Here is a 12,887-nt window from a genome sequence, read left to right on the forward strand (position 1 = left end):
CACACACACCCATACCCTCGTCTCGATTCCCCGTCTATGACTTGACTTGACTTGACTAAATGTAAAAGGGTCCCTGCCTGACATAATTTTTAGAGGGTCACCTCAACTCAACTGAACTCAACTCAAATTTTATTGGCTTCAATTTTCACATAGAAGAATTTGTCTTGCGCTTGGGATTAAGACATAGGCAGAAAGTAAGAGTATAACATATAAAAACAGCATTCATATCGCATTTCATGTATCACACACAGTAATCACTAGTATAGGCCTAGGCCTACAGATATCACATTTGTCCCTGTATCACACATGCAAATAAATAGTGTCACATTTTCCACGTATCACACACAATATATACATTACATAACATACAGCAAGTTTCCATCTCCCGCGCCCGCCCCCCCCTCCCACACATACATATCCTCGCACGTGCGTCGACTCCATACAAATGACATCATCATTCCATTAACTAAAATGCACAATGACTAGTAGAGGGTACATGATACACAATACGTGCTCAACTAGACCTGCTAACTAAAATAATAACAGAGACAGAAACAAGGACTGGGCACAACATTTACACGTGTGTGACCTACTTTACATCAAGTGCCTGTGATCTATAAATAACAATGATTGCGTTTAAAATAAAACATGAATAATGCCGATGTTTGCTAACAATGAATACATAAAAACTAAGATAAGAATGTATGTGCTTTCATAATATGATTATTTTATAAAACACAGTGGGGAAATTAGAAAATAATTTTTATACGAAACTGCGCACATCGAGTCGAGCTCTGTAGCGTGTGTGTTCGGAGGCAGGAGACACTGAACCTAGAACCAGTCCTGGTTGGTCAAATCGTCATATAGTGCGCTAAAATGGAAATAAGACTTTACATCTAGGAACTGTCCAGTACTACTTAGTGCTTTCAGAATCTGAAACCTTTTTTGCTTTCCAACGGCCCCAGAATGTAACAGCTTTCTGCTTCTTTTCTTGATCAGTGACGCTACAATTCAACAATGACGTCAAGAACGCCATGACCTTCACAGTACAAGAAGGAGATGGTATCGCAATGCCTTGCCACGACAGTCATCACAATGTAACAGCTTTCTGTTTCTGTTCTTGATCAGTGACGCCACAATTCAACAATGACGTCAAGAACGCCATGACCTTCACGGTACACGAAGGGGGTGGTATCGCACTGCCTTGCCACGACAGACCCACCTTCATTCCACAAGCCTCCTACAACTGGTACAACAGAACCGATACCTACCAGTACCAGATACATGTCAAGAGGCACGACAGAATGGACATGGATATCAATGGTGAGAGCTGATAAGATATTACATTGAAAACATTGAATAAGATCAGATCAGATAAAGATAGAATTAAGATTGAAATTAGATCAAAATCAAATACAACCATGGCAATTATACTTCTACACTTAAGATAACACTGAATACGTGAAAGATGATCCCATCAGCTAAAGACGGTGTAAAGATCAGATAAAAGGATAAGACAAGGTAGATATTATAACTCAAATCATGGCGATTCCACAGGTGCACTTAATATAACATTGAATACATGAAATATGAATAGATCAGATCAAGCCAAATAGAATAAAAATTGAAATATGGTCAGATAAAATGATAAGATAAAATATCTTGACCTTCTATTATAGTTAAAGATAACATTGAATACATGATATAAGATCACATAGATCAGATAAGGATAGGATAAAGATTGAAATAAGATAAGATAAAGTGATAAGATAAAGTATCTTTGAACTAAAGTCATGGCATTGCCACAGGTACACTTAATATACCATAGTACGTGAAATATAATCTGATAAGATTATATAAAGATAGCATTACAGGGTTTCATTTACTAGTGCGCCCTGGGCCATTGGCGCATTAAATCTGAAAATGACCCATCACAATTCCTTTCAGTGCGTCAAAGGGCGCATTGATATTATACGTACCACTGCGCCACCAAATGTGCACTTTACATCGGATTACACACACACACACACACACACACACACACACACACACACACACACACACACCCACCCACCCACACACACACACACACACACACACACGCACACACACATACACACACACACACACACACACACACAAACACACACAGATAACACGATATAGCGGCTAATTCTCAGATGGCACCATATTGCACCATTTTGCATCTTTGGTCAAAAACTCGTACAGGCCTCTCTGGCGCTTCTTGCCTTCGACTATGTCCCATCGGAATTTGGTTGAGGGGGACAAATGTCCCATCGCCTTTTTCTCCCTGGTTAAACCCTGCATTAAGATTAAGATAAGATACGATAAAATGATTAGATAAGATACAATGATAAGAAAAAGTATGTTTAAACTACAATCACGGCAATGCTACAGGTACACTTAGGATAACATTACATTCGTGAAATATGATCAGATTAAGATATATAAAGATTGATCGATTGATATCTGTTGCTTTGTGGGTCCAGCGGACCATGTTGGCCAAATCAGGACCCTACAAGTTTAGCATTAGGCCAAAAAAAAAAAATTGTCTGTTTAGGGTAACATGACCAAAAAAAGTAGGGTCGGTAGGTAGGTAAAGTTTTTTTTTTTTTGTTTTTGTTTTTTTTGTTGTAAATGCTATGTTGGCTGAACATTCACTTCTTGTATTTGATGAATACATGTTTCAAAACTAACGTATAAATAAAACAGAGAGAAAGGGAGAGAAAGAAACGCCAAATGTCTCTTTTTAGCATTTTTTCCTTTTTTTTTTTTTTTTTTTTTGAAATCAAAAAAAAGTTTTTGGGTCGGCGCCAAATCGATAGGGTCGGTCGGGTTACCCTAAACAGACAATTTTTTTTTTTGGCCTTACACAAATTTATATTAAACCAATTTAAAAAAAAAAGTCAAGAAATGTATCTCAGTAAAACTATATATCACAGTAAAAACTATTATCACAGGCGTGGCACCATGGTGCCTCTTCTCTCTTAAGCAGGTGAACGTGTGTTATATAAGTGTGACTAGTGTGTAACCTAGCCAAAACACTTTCTTATTTTCTACTTGAAGCCATCAAAACTACACAAGATACGCCCTGAGCATTAAAGTGTCAGCCACTCATCCCCTGGTCACACATGACAAACTCGGAATTCACCATATTTTGGGGGAAAAAAGGTGGAGAATTTTATGGGTTAGAAAAGGAAAGTGAAAGGGCTTTGGGGAGGCAGAAATAGAGAAGAGACAAGAACAAGATCCTAATAATGTTCACGGCATCGAGAGTGATGCGACCTTCTCTTAGAAGTTAGTAGAGAAGGCTCCCCCATCCACCACCCGGGGGGCGCGCCTCTACGCCAATTAGTGGGCGCGAGGATATATAAAGATTAAATTAAGATAAGATCAAATGATCAGACAAGGTATCTTTGAACTACAACCATGGCAATGCCACAGGTACGCTCTACATAACCACAGTGGAGCGGTCAGATGCAGGGGATTACTACGCATGCGCGGTGCAGTCTGTCCAACTGGGCAAGATTTCATTGCCTAAACTACCTTACATCTCCCTCAAGGTTGAAAAAACCAAAGGTATATATGGACAAATAAATTTATATGTTGGTCTAGGGTAACCCGACCGACCCTATTTTTTCCCGCCGATCTTAAAACTTCTTTTTCATTTCTCAACAAAAAACCCACTTTTTGCACATTTTGCAAACCAGACCGAGACTAAAGGCAGTAACCTCTTTTAAAACCGACTAAACAAAAATGAAATAATGAAAATACAAAAAATACAAGCCGATCTACCGACCCTATCATTTTGGGTCACGTTACCCTAAACCAACATATATTTGTTTTTTGCCTAATTATGCATATTTTGAACAACACGGGGCTCCCTACGGACGCTCAACCCTGGAGGATCCCCGGACCCTCAACATTGATTTGTAGGGCGGGGATGTAGCTCAGTCGGTAGCGCGCTGGATTTGTATCCAGTTGGCCGCTGTCAGCGTGAGTTCGTCCCCACGTTCGGCGAGAGATTTATTTCTCAGAGTCAGCTTTGTGTGCAGACTCTCTTCGGTGTCCGAACACCCCCCGTGTGTACACGCAAGCACAAGACCAAGTGCGCACGAAAAAGATCCTGTAATCCATGTCAGAGTTCGGTGGGTTATAGAAACACGAAAATACCCAGCATGCTTCCTCCGAAAACGGCGTATGGCTGCCAAAATGGCGGGATAAAAAACGGTCATACACGTAAAATTCCACTCGTGCAAAAACACGAGTGTACGTGGGAGTTTCAGCCCACGAACGCAGAAGAAGAACAAGAACAAGAACAAGATTTGTAGGAAGTCAGAGAAACTTTAAAGGGTCCTTTGACGCATAACTCCCTTCCCCAGACCGCTCAAAGTAGTGCCGACATTTTGACACTTTGAGCCATGTACAAAAGCATCAACTTGCATCTTGTCGAATTTATTTTAAGGAATTCCAATTTGTTGTGAAAGGTAGTGTTGTTGCGAGATATGACAGCTGTGTAGATGCGCGCAAAAGATGCGCAAGAGAAGTTTGTCAGGCGACAACCTCATCGAAGTAAAAATATACATTTGCAAGTTTCTAACCATTTATGTAAAGGTCAGAATAGCAATACAAACACTAGCGTGGTTATGAGAAACATGTTAACAACAATTCTCCCCGACTTCCTTTTAGGTGGGTTCGATTCATTGTATTGCGTGTTTCAGAGACAAAAGTGATACCAAAGGTCTTAGGATGGACGGGCCACGTGACTGCTGACAAAGGGGGAGAAGTCACCCTCGAATGTTTCTTCAGTGGAAAGTGAGTTATCGTTCTTTTATGGTTCTAAAATTAACATAACATGAACGCACGCGTGCCAGAGTTACTTATTTAAAAAGAAAAAAAGAAAAACATTCATGCAAAATACCGAAATGAAATATGAGATGACGTCATTAAATCATGGAAGGTTAAAATGAATAAATTACGCGTAATGCTGCTTTGATTATAACGTAAGGAAATTTAACTTCGGCTCAATAAATTTTAGAAGGTTTTTGTATGTCTTTTTCTTTCTACTTTTTCATAGAAACAGAAGAGCACACTAAAGACGAGTACTTTAAGGTTGTTCCGGTTAACAGCGCATAAACAAATCACGTCCCAAATGGGTCCCAGCAACATCACAGGACGTGAAATCACAAAAGGCAGTCAGTCAATCGGTTGTGCCGGAAATTTACTGGAGACATTTTAACAATAAAATAAAAACCGTTGCATGTACTAAGAAAGTGTACTGGAATTTTACGGGACTAATTTTCTGACGCGTTTTTATTTTTGATCCTTCCTAAACCAACAATAACGCGAAGAGACACAGTCATCTGCACCTGCCTGCCAACAATTTGAACATTAAGGTAGTGCTGGCTTTTTGTTTTTCCTCGACTAATTCTCCAAGGCATATTTCTCTGTTACTCAGTCCCAAACCAGTAATAAGGTGGAGAGACGGAGATTGGACTCATTCTCCAAGGCATATTTCTCTGTTACTCAGTCCCAAACCAGTAATAACGTGGAGAGACGGAGACTGCACTCATTCTCCAAGGCATATTTCTCTGTTACTCAGTTTCAAACCAGTAATAACGTGGAGAGACGGAGACTGGACTCATTCTCCAAGGGCAAGGCATATTTCTCTGTTACTCAGTCCCAAACCAGTAATAACGTGGAGAGACGGAGACTGGACTCATTCTCCAAGGCATATTTCTCTGTTACTCAGCCCCAAACCAGTAATAAGGTGGAGAGACGGAGAGCAGGACACGACCATCATCAACGGTACGGGGAGGAGGATCTACGTGTCACGGTCGTCACACCAACTGACCATCAGCAGGCTGACTGACAATGACGAGGGCACCTACATCTGTGAGGCCGAGAACAGCAAGGGGAGTGCACGCGCCTCAACCTTCCTCAACGTTACTTGTGAGTTCATGCATGTCCCAAGGCAAAGGTCGAGGTTGAAATAAGCGATCAAAATGACTTCATAACTTACAAAGAATGTTTTGTCGTGCTGTTGTTTGTGTGTGTGTGTGTGTGCGTGTGTGTGTGTGTGTGTGTGTGTGTGTGTGTGTGTGTGTGTGTGCGTGTGTATGTGTGAGTGTGTTTGCGTGTGTGGGTTTGTGTGAAAGAGGGGAGGGGGTGGGGCGGAGGGGTAGGTAGGATATGGGATACGGAGATCCTTTGTTGTTTTCGGGACGAATGTACTGATAAAAAGGCACTCTACAAAATCGGGGTTTTTTTTTAATTTTGACGGTTGTACGACAGCACTGACAAATTGGTAGACGGCAGTTAACATTTCTTATAGCCTTTGTTGTAAATTTGGTTCTATTTAGCTAGGTGAAGTGTGTAGCTTCTTTACCCCATACCATCCCAACCCTGTACATTTCTGTGCAAAAAGAAGGGTCACAACACCACACTAGAAAATGTGCAATTCCTCTTTTTAATAAACAATCTTTTGTTTCATTTTAAAAACGACACTGATTCTATTGATTCCAACACATTCAATGTTTTCAGCACGACCGTTGTTCGAGAAGGAAAGCCCACAAATCATCATTGCCCCTACCGGAAGTGACGCAACATTTTCGTGCGTGGCCAAAGGAGCTTTTCGGGAACAACCGCTAGCTCCCCCTGACTGGACAATCAACGGCAATTCGATAGGTAATGAAGAGAATAAGAAAACACGAAAGGCACCTTCATTCGTGTGTTATCGTTTATGAAAACCACAACAGATCCACGCTGACTTTGACTCCGATTTTGTTTTTGTTTGTTTGTTTGACCTCAGTTGCATGCAGGTTGCTTCAACCCATATCTTGTTTGCCTTATTTGTTCTTTTTTTTTTCTCCTTTTTACATTTAGTCACGTTTTGACTAAATGTTTGAACATAGAGGGGGGAATCGAGACGAGGGTCGTGGTGTATGTGTGTGTGTGTGTGTGTGTGTGTGTGTGTGTGTGTGTGTGTGTGTGTGTGTGTGTGTGTGTGTGTGTGTGTGTGTGTGTGTCTGTGTGTCTGTGTGTCTGTGCGTGTGTGTGTGTAGAGCGATTCAGAGTAAACTACTGGACCGATATTTATGAAATTTTACATGAAAGTTCCTGGGTATGATATCCCCAGACGTTTTTTTTCATTTTTTTGATAAAATGTCTTTTATGATGTCATATTCGGCTTTTTGTAAAAGTTGAGGCGTCACACCTTCATGTTTCAATCAAATTGATTGAAATTTTGGCCAGCAATCTTCGACGAAGGCCGGACTTTGGTATTGCATTTCAGCTTGGAGGCTTAAAATTTAATTAATGACTTTGGTCATTAAAAATCTGAAAATTGTAATTAAAATCATTTTTTTTATAAAACAATCCAAATTACGTTTATCGTATTCTTCATCATTTTCTGATTCCAAAAACATATAATTATGTTATATTCGGATTAAAAACAAACTCTGAAAATTAAAAATATAAAAATTATGATTAAAATTAAATTTCCGAAATCGATTTAAAAATAATTTCATCTTATGCCTTGTCCGTTCCTGATTCCAAAAACATATAGATATGATATGTTTGGATTAAAAACACGTTCAGAGAGTTAAAAAGAATAGAGATATAGAAAAGCGGACTATCCTCCTCAGCGCAACCGCTACCGCGCTTTTCTGTATTGTTAATTTCACTGCCTTTGCCACGAGCGGTGGACAGACGATGCTACGAGTGTACGGTCTTGCGGAAAAAATGCTTTGCGTTCAGTTTCATTCTTTGAGTTCGACTGAGCTTGACTAAATGTTGTATTTTCGCCTTACGCGACTTGTTTTTTCGTCTCTCAGGCGGGGAGCATCCTGAGATTGGATTTATTCAGACAGCTTAATTAGTACGTGTATTACACATTGAAATTATTTCAGCGAAAATAAAATCCCATGTTGTGCAGAAAGCAGTCGGGCTCAAGGCTGTTTTAAAAATATATATGTTTTAATTGAAGCAGATATATAAATATATCTGCTTCTAAGTGAATGGATGCTGTTATTATACGCGAAAGCCTGGAAAGATGCGGTGGTGCACATATGGTCATATACATGAGAAGGAAATTAATTGTGTGTGGGTGTGTGTGGGTGTGGGTGTGGGTGTGTGTGTGTGGGTGTGTACATCTATACAAATGGGGAAAAAATCTGTACACACTTGGTAACAAATTTTTTTCAACTATATTTCCTGAAAGTACATGCCTCAATTTGACGGAAAGAATGTCATAACAATGTTCAAAATGACATTCTTTCCGTCCTCTATAGGCGACGAAATAGGTCAAATTTTGTGCCTTTTTTAGTGTAAAATTCGTCGATGCCGGAGCGAGTACTGCACTCAGTGCCGTTGTAGTGCAAGTGCACTACAAAGGCACTGCGCCCAGTGCCGTTGTAGTGCAAGTGCACTACAAACGCACTATCCGTTGTGTGAATGTGTGTATTAGCAAATCCCCATTTGTGACCTTATACACGTATGTGTGTGTGGGTGTGTGTGTGTGTGCGCGTGTGTGTGTGTGCGTGTGTGTGTGTGTGTGCGTGCGTGCGTGTGTGTGTGTGTGTGTGTGTCTGTGTGTCTGCGTGCGTGCATGCGTGCGTGTGTGTGCGTGCGTGCATGCGTGCGTGTGTGTGTGTGTGTGTGTGTGTGTGTGTGTGTGTGTGTGTGTGGGTGTGTGTGGGTGTGTGTGTGTGTGTGTGTGTGCCGTGAGAGACTGCTTAGGATTTTTAGATGTGTTTTAGTGCAATTCTAAATTCTTAGTAAATGTGATACGGTCTACTGTTGTTAGTTTTAAGTGCAATCCTTAATTCTTGGTAAATGTGATGTATTTTATGTCTGTGATCGCCTGACACCGCATGGCGATTTTCCTTGTTTTTATAAGGACAGTACAATTTTGAGTCTTGAGTCTGAGTCTGAAATAAATTAAGTTACCTTCAATAAACACACAAATGCCGTAGTTCATTAAAGTTGATGGCACAGAACGTTACTACATGAATATCTTCGTTTATCCATCGCAGGGCCAAAACAAGACGAACAGATTTCTTTAAGCGAGGACAAGACCAAACTGACTGTTCACAACGTGACGAAAGATGACGTCATGAGTGTGCAGTGCAACGTCAGCAATTCCAGAGGATATGCGTTTGGTAACGGATATCTGGCTGTCATAGGTAAAATGCTATAATTTCTAGCTAATTTTATTTTTTGTCACGTTGTTGATGGTTTCGTTTTACTTATCTTTGTGTTTTGATTATACTACAACTGTATATCTATCATTTCTTCAGATTAACAAGGTTGTTTCTACTGGTAATCCTGCTGCGTGTAAAACTACCGAAAACTGTTGAACAAGGTTGGTTGTTCAACTTAGCTCAATCATAGACAAAACAAAACATGCAATAGTAAACGACCTAGTACCTTGTGCGCGGTCTTTGCTGTGGACCTATAAAAACAGCTATAAGGAGACAATGTGCACACACAAATTAATTTTTTCATTTCTCATTTTCCCATTTTCATTACTTTATTGTCCCATCGCTGGGAAATTCGGGTCGCTTCCTCCCAGTGGAAAGCTAGCAGCAACGGAGTCGCACTACCCAGGTGTCTGCGTGCGTGTTTAGGTGTATTCAGACACCTGCACTTATGGCAGAATGACCAAGGTCTTTTACGTGCCATTGTGATGACACGGGGGTGGGACATGGCTTCCGTCTCTGGGTCTGCACATAAAGTTGACCCGTGTCCGTCCCGGCCCGAATTCGATCTTGCGACCTTCCGATCACAAGTCCAGTGCTCTACCAACTGAGCTACCGGGCCCCGGTCGTTCAGTCATATTAGCTAGTAAAATAGCTTAACTAAATTTAGTAGAATTCAAGAAAACTTTGCTTGTAGAATTCAAAGAAGTAATATAAGAGTAAGAAGAAGATTAAAGCACAACAAAATACGTCGTTTGTTGACCGTTTTTGAACAAACCAGCTGCACGACTTGTCATGCAATAAAGCTTTCTCTCTATTAAATCCCGGTGTCACGTCCGGGTCCGTCCCCCTCCCCTATTTTTGACTGTACAGGGCACATACCCGCTTATGTCTTATGTTTTTGGCTCACGTAAGTGTAGCCTATGCGATCGTAACTGTGTCTGTCTGTGCGTGCGTGCGTGCGTATGTGCGTATGTGCGTGCGTGTGTATGTCTGTGGTAGAAACTCTAACATTTGAAGACGTCACATTACATTGACGTCACATTATGACGTAAGAGGGTTAGACGTCACGCGAAGGAAGTACTGAAAGTCTCGGTCATTATTATTATTTTGAGCGCGCCGAGACTAGTTGGCAGTCGTGTCCTGTAAGTAGGCTACATGCAGACAGACAGATCTAGATCTAGTGTCTCGCTTTCTTGCACAGTTTCACCTATGCTCTTTCTGTGTGTGTGTGTGTGTGTGTGTGTGTGTGTGTGTGTGTGTGTGTTGGTGTGTGTGTTGGTGTGTGTGTGTGTGTGTGTGTGTGTGTGTGTGTGTTTATTTTAAGCACGCATTATTGCATTTTTCTCCAATGATTGGTTTTTGTGTGTGTGTGCTGTTGAAGACTGTGCTTAGCCTTGTTGCTATGCCGTGCTAGTTTACGTTGCATGTCTGTGTCTGGTTTTAATGATTCTTGTATTGGAATTGAAAAACGCGAGGAGCTGTTATCAGAACTTGCGTTATAGAAAAGTTAGCTTGCGCTGCCGGTTTGATTGCATCCCACTGTCACGGGACAAACAGGCGGACTCTCGAGATTAGTGCGTAAAGTGCCGGACAAGACATATTTTTGTCAGTTAACAAGTCGCGTGAAGCGATATACAAACATTTAGTCAAGCTGTCGGCATCAAAGTAACAGATTATTACACACAAAACAGTCAACGCCGAGACTATATTTATATATTCTCGTCTAATCGCACACGGGCCACGCTCGTCTCCGCGTAGCGCGCGAACGCAGTACCTAATTAAAAGTTTTTAAAATAATCCTACAATTGTGAATGAACATGATTAATGTTCCAGAATAAACCTACACGGGACCCACTCCTGGTGAACTCTCCTGAACAAACGCAATGGATATCTGACCCGACATTCGGAAGTAACAACAGCAGGACGAGATTGTCTCTTTGGCTGGAGGTTATCAATAATAAATGATTGTCAATGCAAGCAGGCAAGACGGCTTTCTTACTTTTGTTTGTTTGTTAGTGTGGGTGTTGTATTTACTGCCCGATGCATTATTATCGCATTTTTACTGATCACATGACAAAAACACCTGTTGTCATTGGTCAACTAGGAACTGTATTTCAATTGATATCGCGCAGGAAGTTCCTAGCGAATTTAATATCAGACAGGAAGTAGTTTTCCAATTGTAAATTTGAAGACAAAAATCTCACTTGAAGGAAACACAAGTCTCTCATTATTTTAAAGCGCAAATTTATAAAAGGAAAGTAATTGCATCAGCAAGATTAAGCTGTGTAATGAATAAATACACACTTTGTCCACCCACCTTTAACAGAGAAGTAGTAGAATGGTATGTTTTAATCTTACCGAGGGAGGCGACTGGAACAGCTGTAAACAAACTGAACTTTGGAGCGAGAAGCGAGTTCTCTTGCAGGGTATCAGCGCTCATCACTCACGTAAAGGCTGGAAATGAGCAGCCGATTTAAACGTTTTGCTCCAGCATGAATCACTGTCCCCTCCCTTTGTGTCATAGCCATGCAAAATCCACACAAAAACCTCAACAGCTTCAAAACAGTCACGAAGGCTATCGGAAGACGCCATCTTTGAAAGTTGTCTTGGAATATTGTGTCGTCTGCAGTTGGCGATTCGACAACATTATCAACACTGCAGTCCGTCGATAACGACAAAGAACTCGAAGCTGTTTACAACACAGAAAATGAGCCAGAGGACTTCACTGATACAGTCCGGGGCACTTTCGTTCCTGCCATCGTTTAGAATTGCCAAATTAAAGCCTTTGAAGTCTAAATGTCTGCAAGCAACCGCAAAGGCTGTTCCGTGTTCCTCCACTGAACCTTTTTAGCGTGAACTCTTTACACAATATTTTTCTTTTCTTTGTTGTTTTCAGATGCCTTATTTACGTCTTAGAAAACGAAAGAGTATTCGAAAAATGAAAGTTATAGCAGCAAAGTTGCGAAAGCAGGAAAAGACAATCCAACACGACAGTAGCCTCCCTTGCTCTTGACCGATTTCTTAGACTGGGGTTAATGGGTTCTTCTTCCCAAATGAAATGCGATAAAATCGTTATCGTTAGATTTGACTGCGATATCCAGATTTATCAGTGCCAATGTCTCGAAAGGATGAATCATATCAGATCTTGGCTCACGCCTCGATCTGATATGATTTCAGCAAATCTGGATATCGCAGTCAAATCTAACGATAACGATTTTATCGCTTTTCATTTCGAAAGAAGAACACATTAACCCCAGTCTAAGAAATCGGTCAAGAGCAAGGGAGGCTACTGTCATGTTGGATTGTCTTTTCACAACAACCTATACAACTCTCTCTCTCTCTCTCTCTCTCTCTCTCTCTCTCTCTCTCTCTCTCTCTCTCTCTCTCTCTCCCTCTCTCTCGTTTTCTCAAACTGTTCTGTATATTGGTTAGTTGCGGATGTTTGTCTGCTTTTGTTTTCTCTAAACAACATCTACTTTCCATCACGTTTGTGAATATGGCGTTGGCATAGGGGCCTACTCAATAAAATCAGTGTTAGTGTCCCTAACAAATGTAAAACCCATAACAAGGTATGATCAAGAATTAATGATCAAACCCTTTTGTCTTGCAGATGTTTCAGGTCCCTGATTTAATAGATCGTTTCACGTTGTACCGGCTTCCGTG

General features: G+C 40.9%; 1 protein-coding gene across 2 annotated transcripts in view; it reads left to right on the forward strand.

The window, feature by feature from the left end:
- LOC138973767 (neural cell adhesion molecule L1-like) overlaps window positions 1-11,209 on the forward strand; it is a 22,117-nt gene extending 10,908 nt beyond the window's left edge. The window contains exons 5-11 of one of the 2 annotated variants that reach the window (XM_070346479.1): window positions 1,129-1,323; window positions 3,466-3,600; window positions 4,743-4,836; window positions 5,774-5,973; window positions 6,565-6,708; window positions 9,057-9,206; window positions 11,058-11,209. In XM_070346479.1, coding sequence (XP_070202580.1) covers window positions 1,129-1,323; window positions 3,466-3,600; window positions 4,743-4,836; window positions 5,774-5,973; window positions 6,565-6,708; window positions 9,057-9,206; window positions 11,058-11,062 — 923 coding nt within the window. In that variant the 3' untranslated portion in view covers window positions 11,063-11,209. The remainder of the gene's footprint in view (window positions 1-1,128; window positions 1,324-3,465; window positions 3,601-4,742; window positions 4,837-5,773; window positions 5,974-6,564; window positions 6,709-9,056; window positions 9,207-11,057) is intronic. The other variant, XM_070346480.1, reaches the window with a different exon arrangement.
- Window positions 11,210-12,887: the final 1,678 nt, after the last annotated feature.

Source organism: Littorina saxatilis, linkage group LG8 (genome assembly GCF_037325665.1).
Source record: "Littorina saxatilis isolate snail1 linkage group LG8, US_GU_Lsax_2.0, whole genome shotgun sequence".
In the NCBI taxonomy this organism is placed as follows: domain Eukaryota; kingdom Metazoa; phylum Mollusca; class Gastropoda; order Littorinimorpha; family Littorinidae; genus Littorina; species Littorina saxatilis.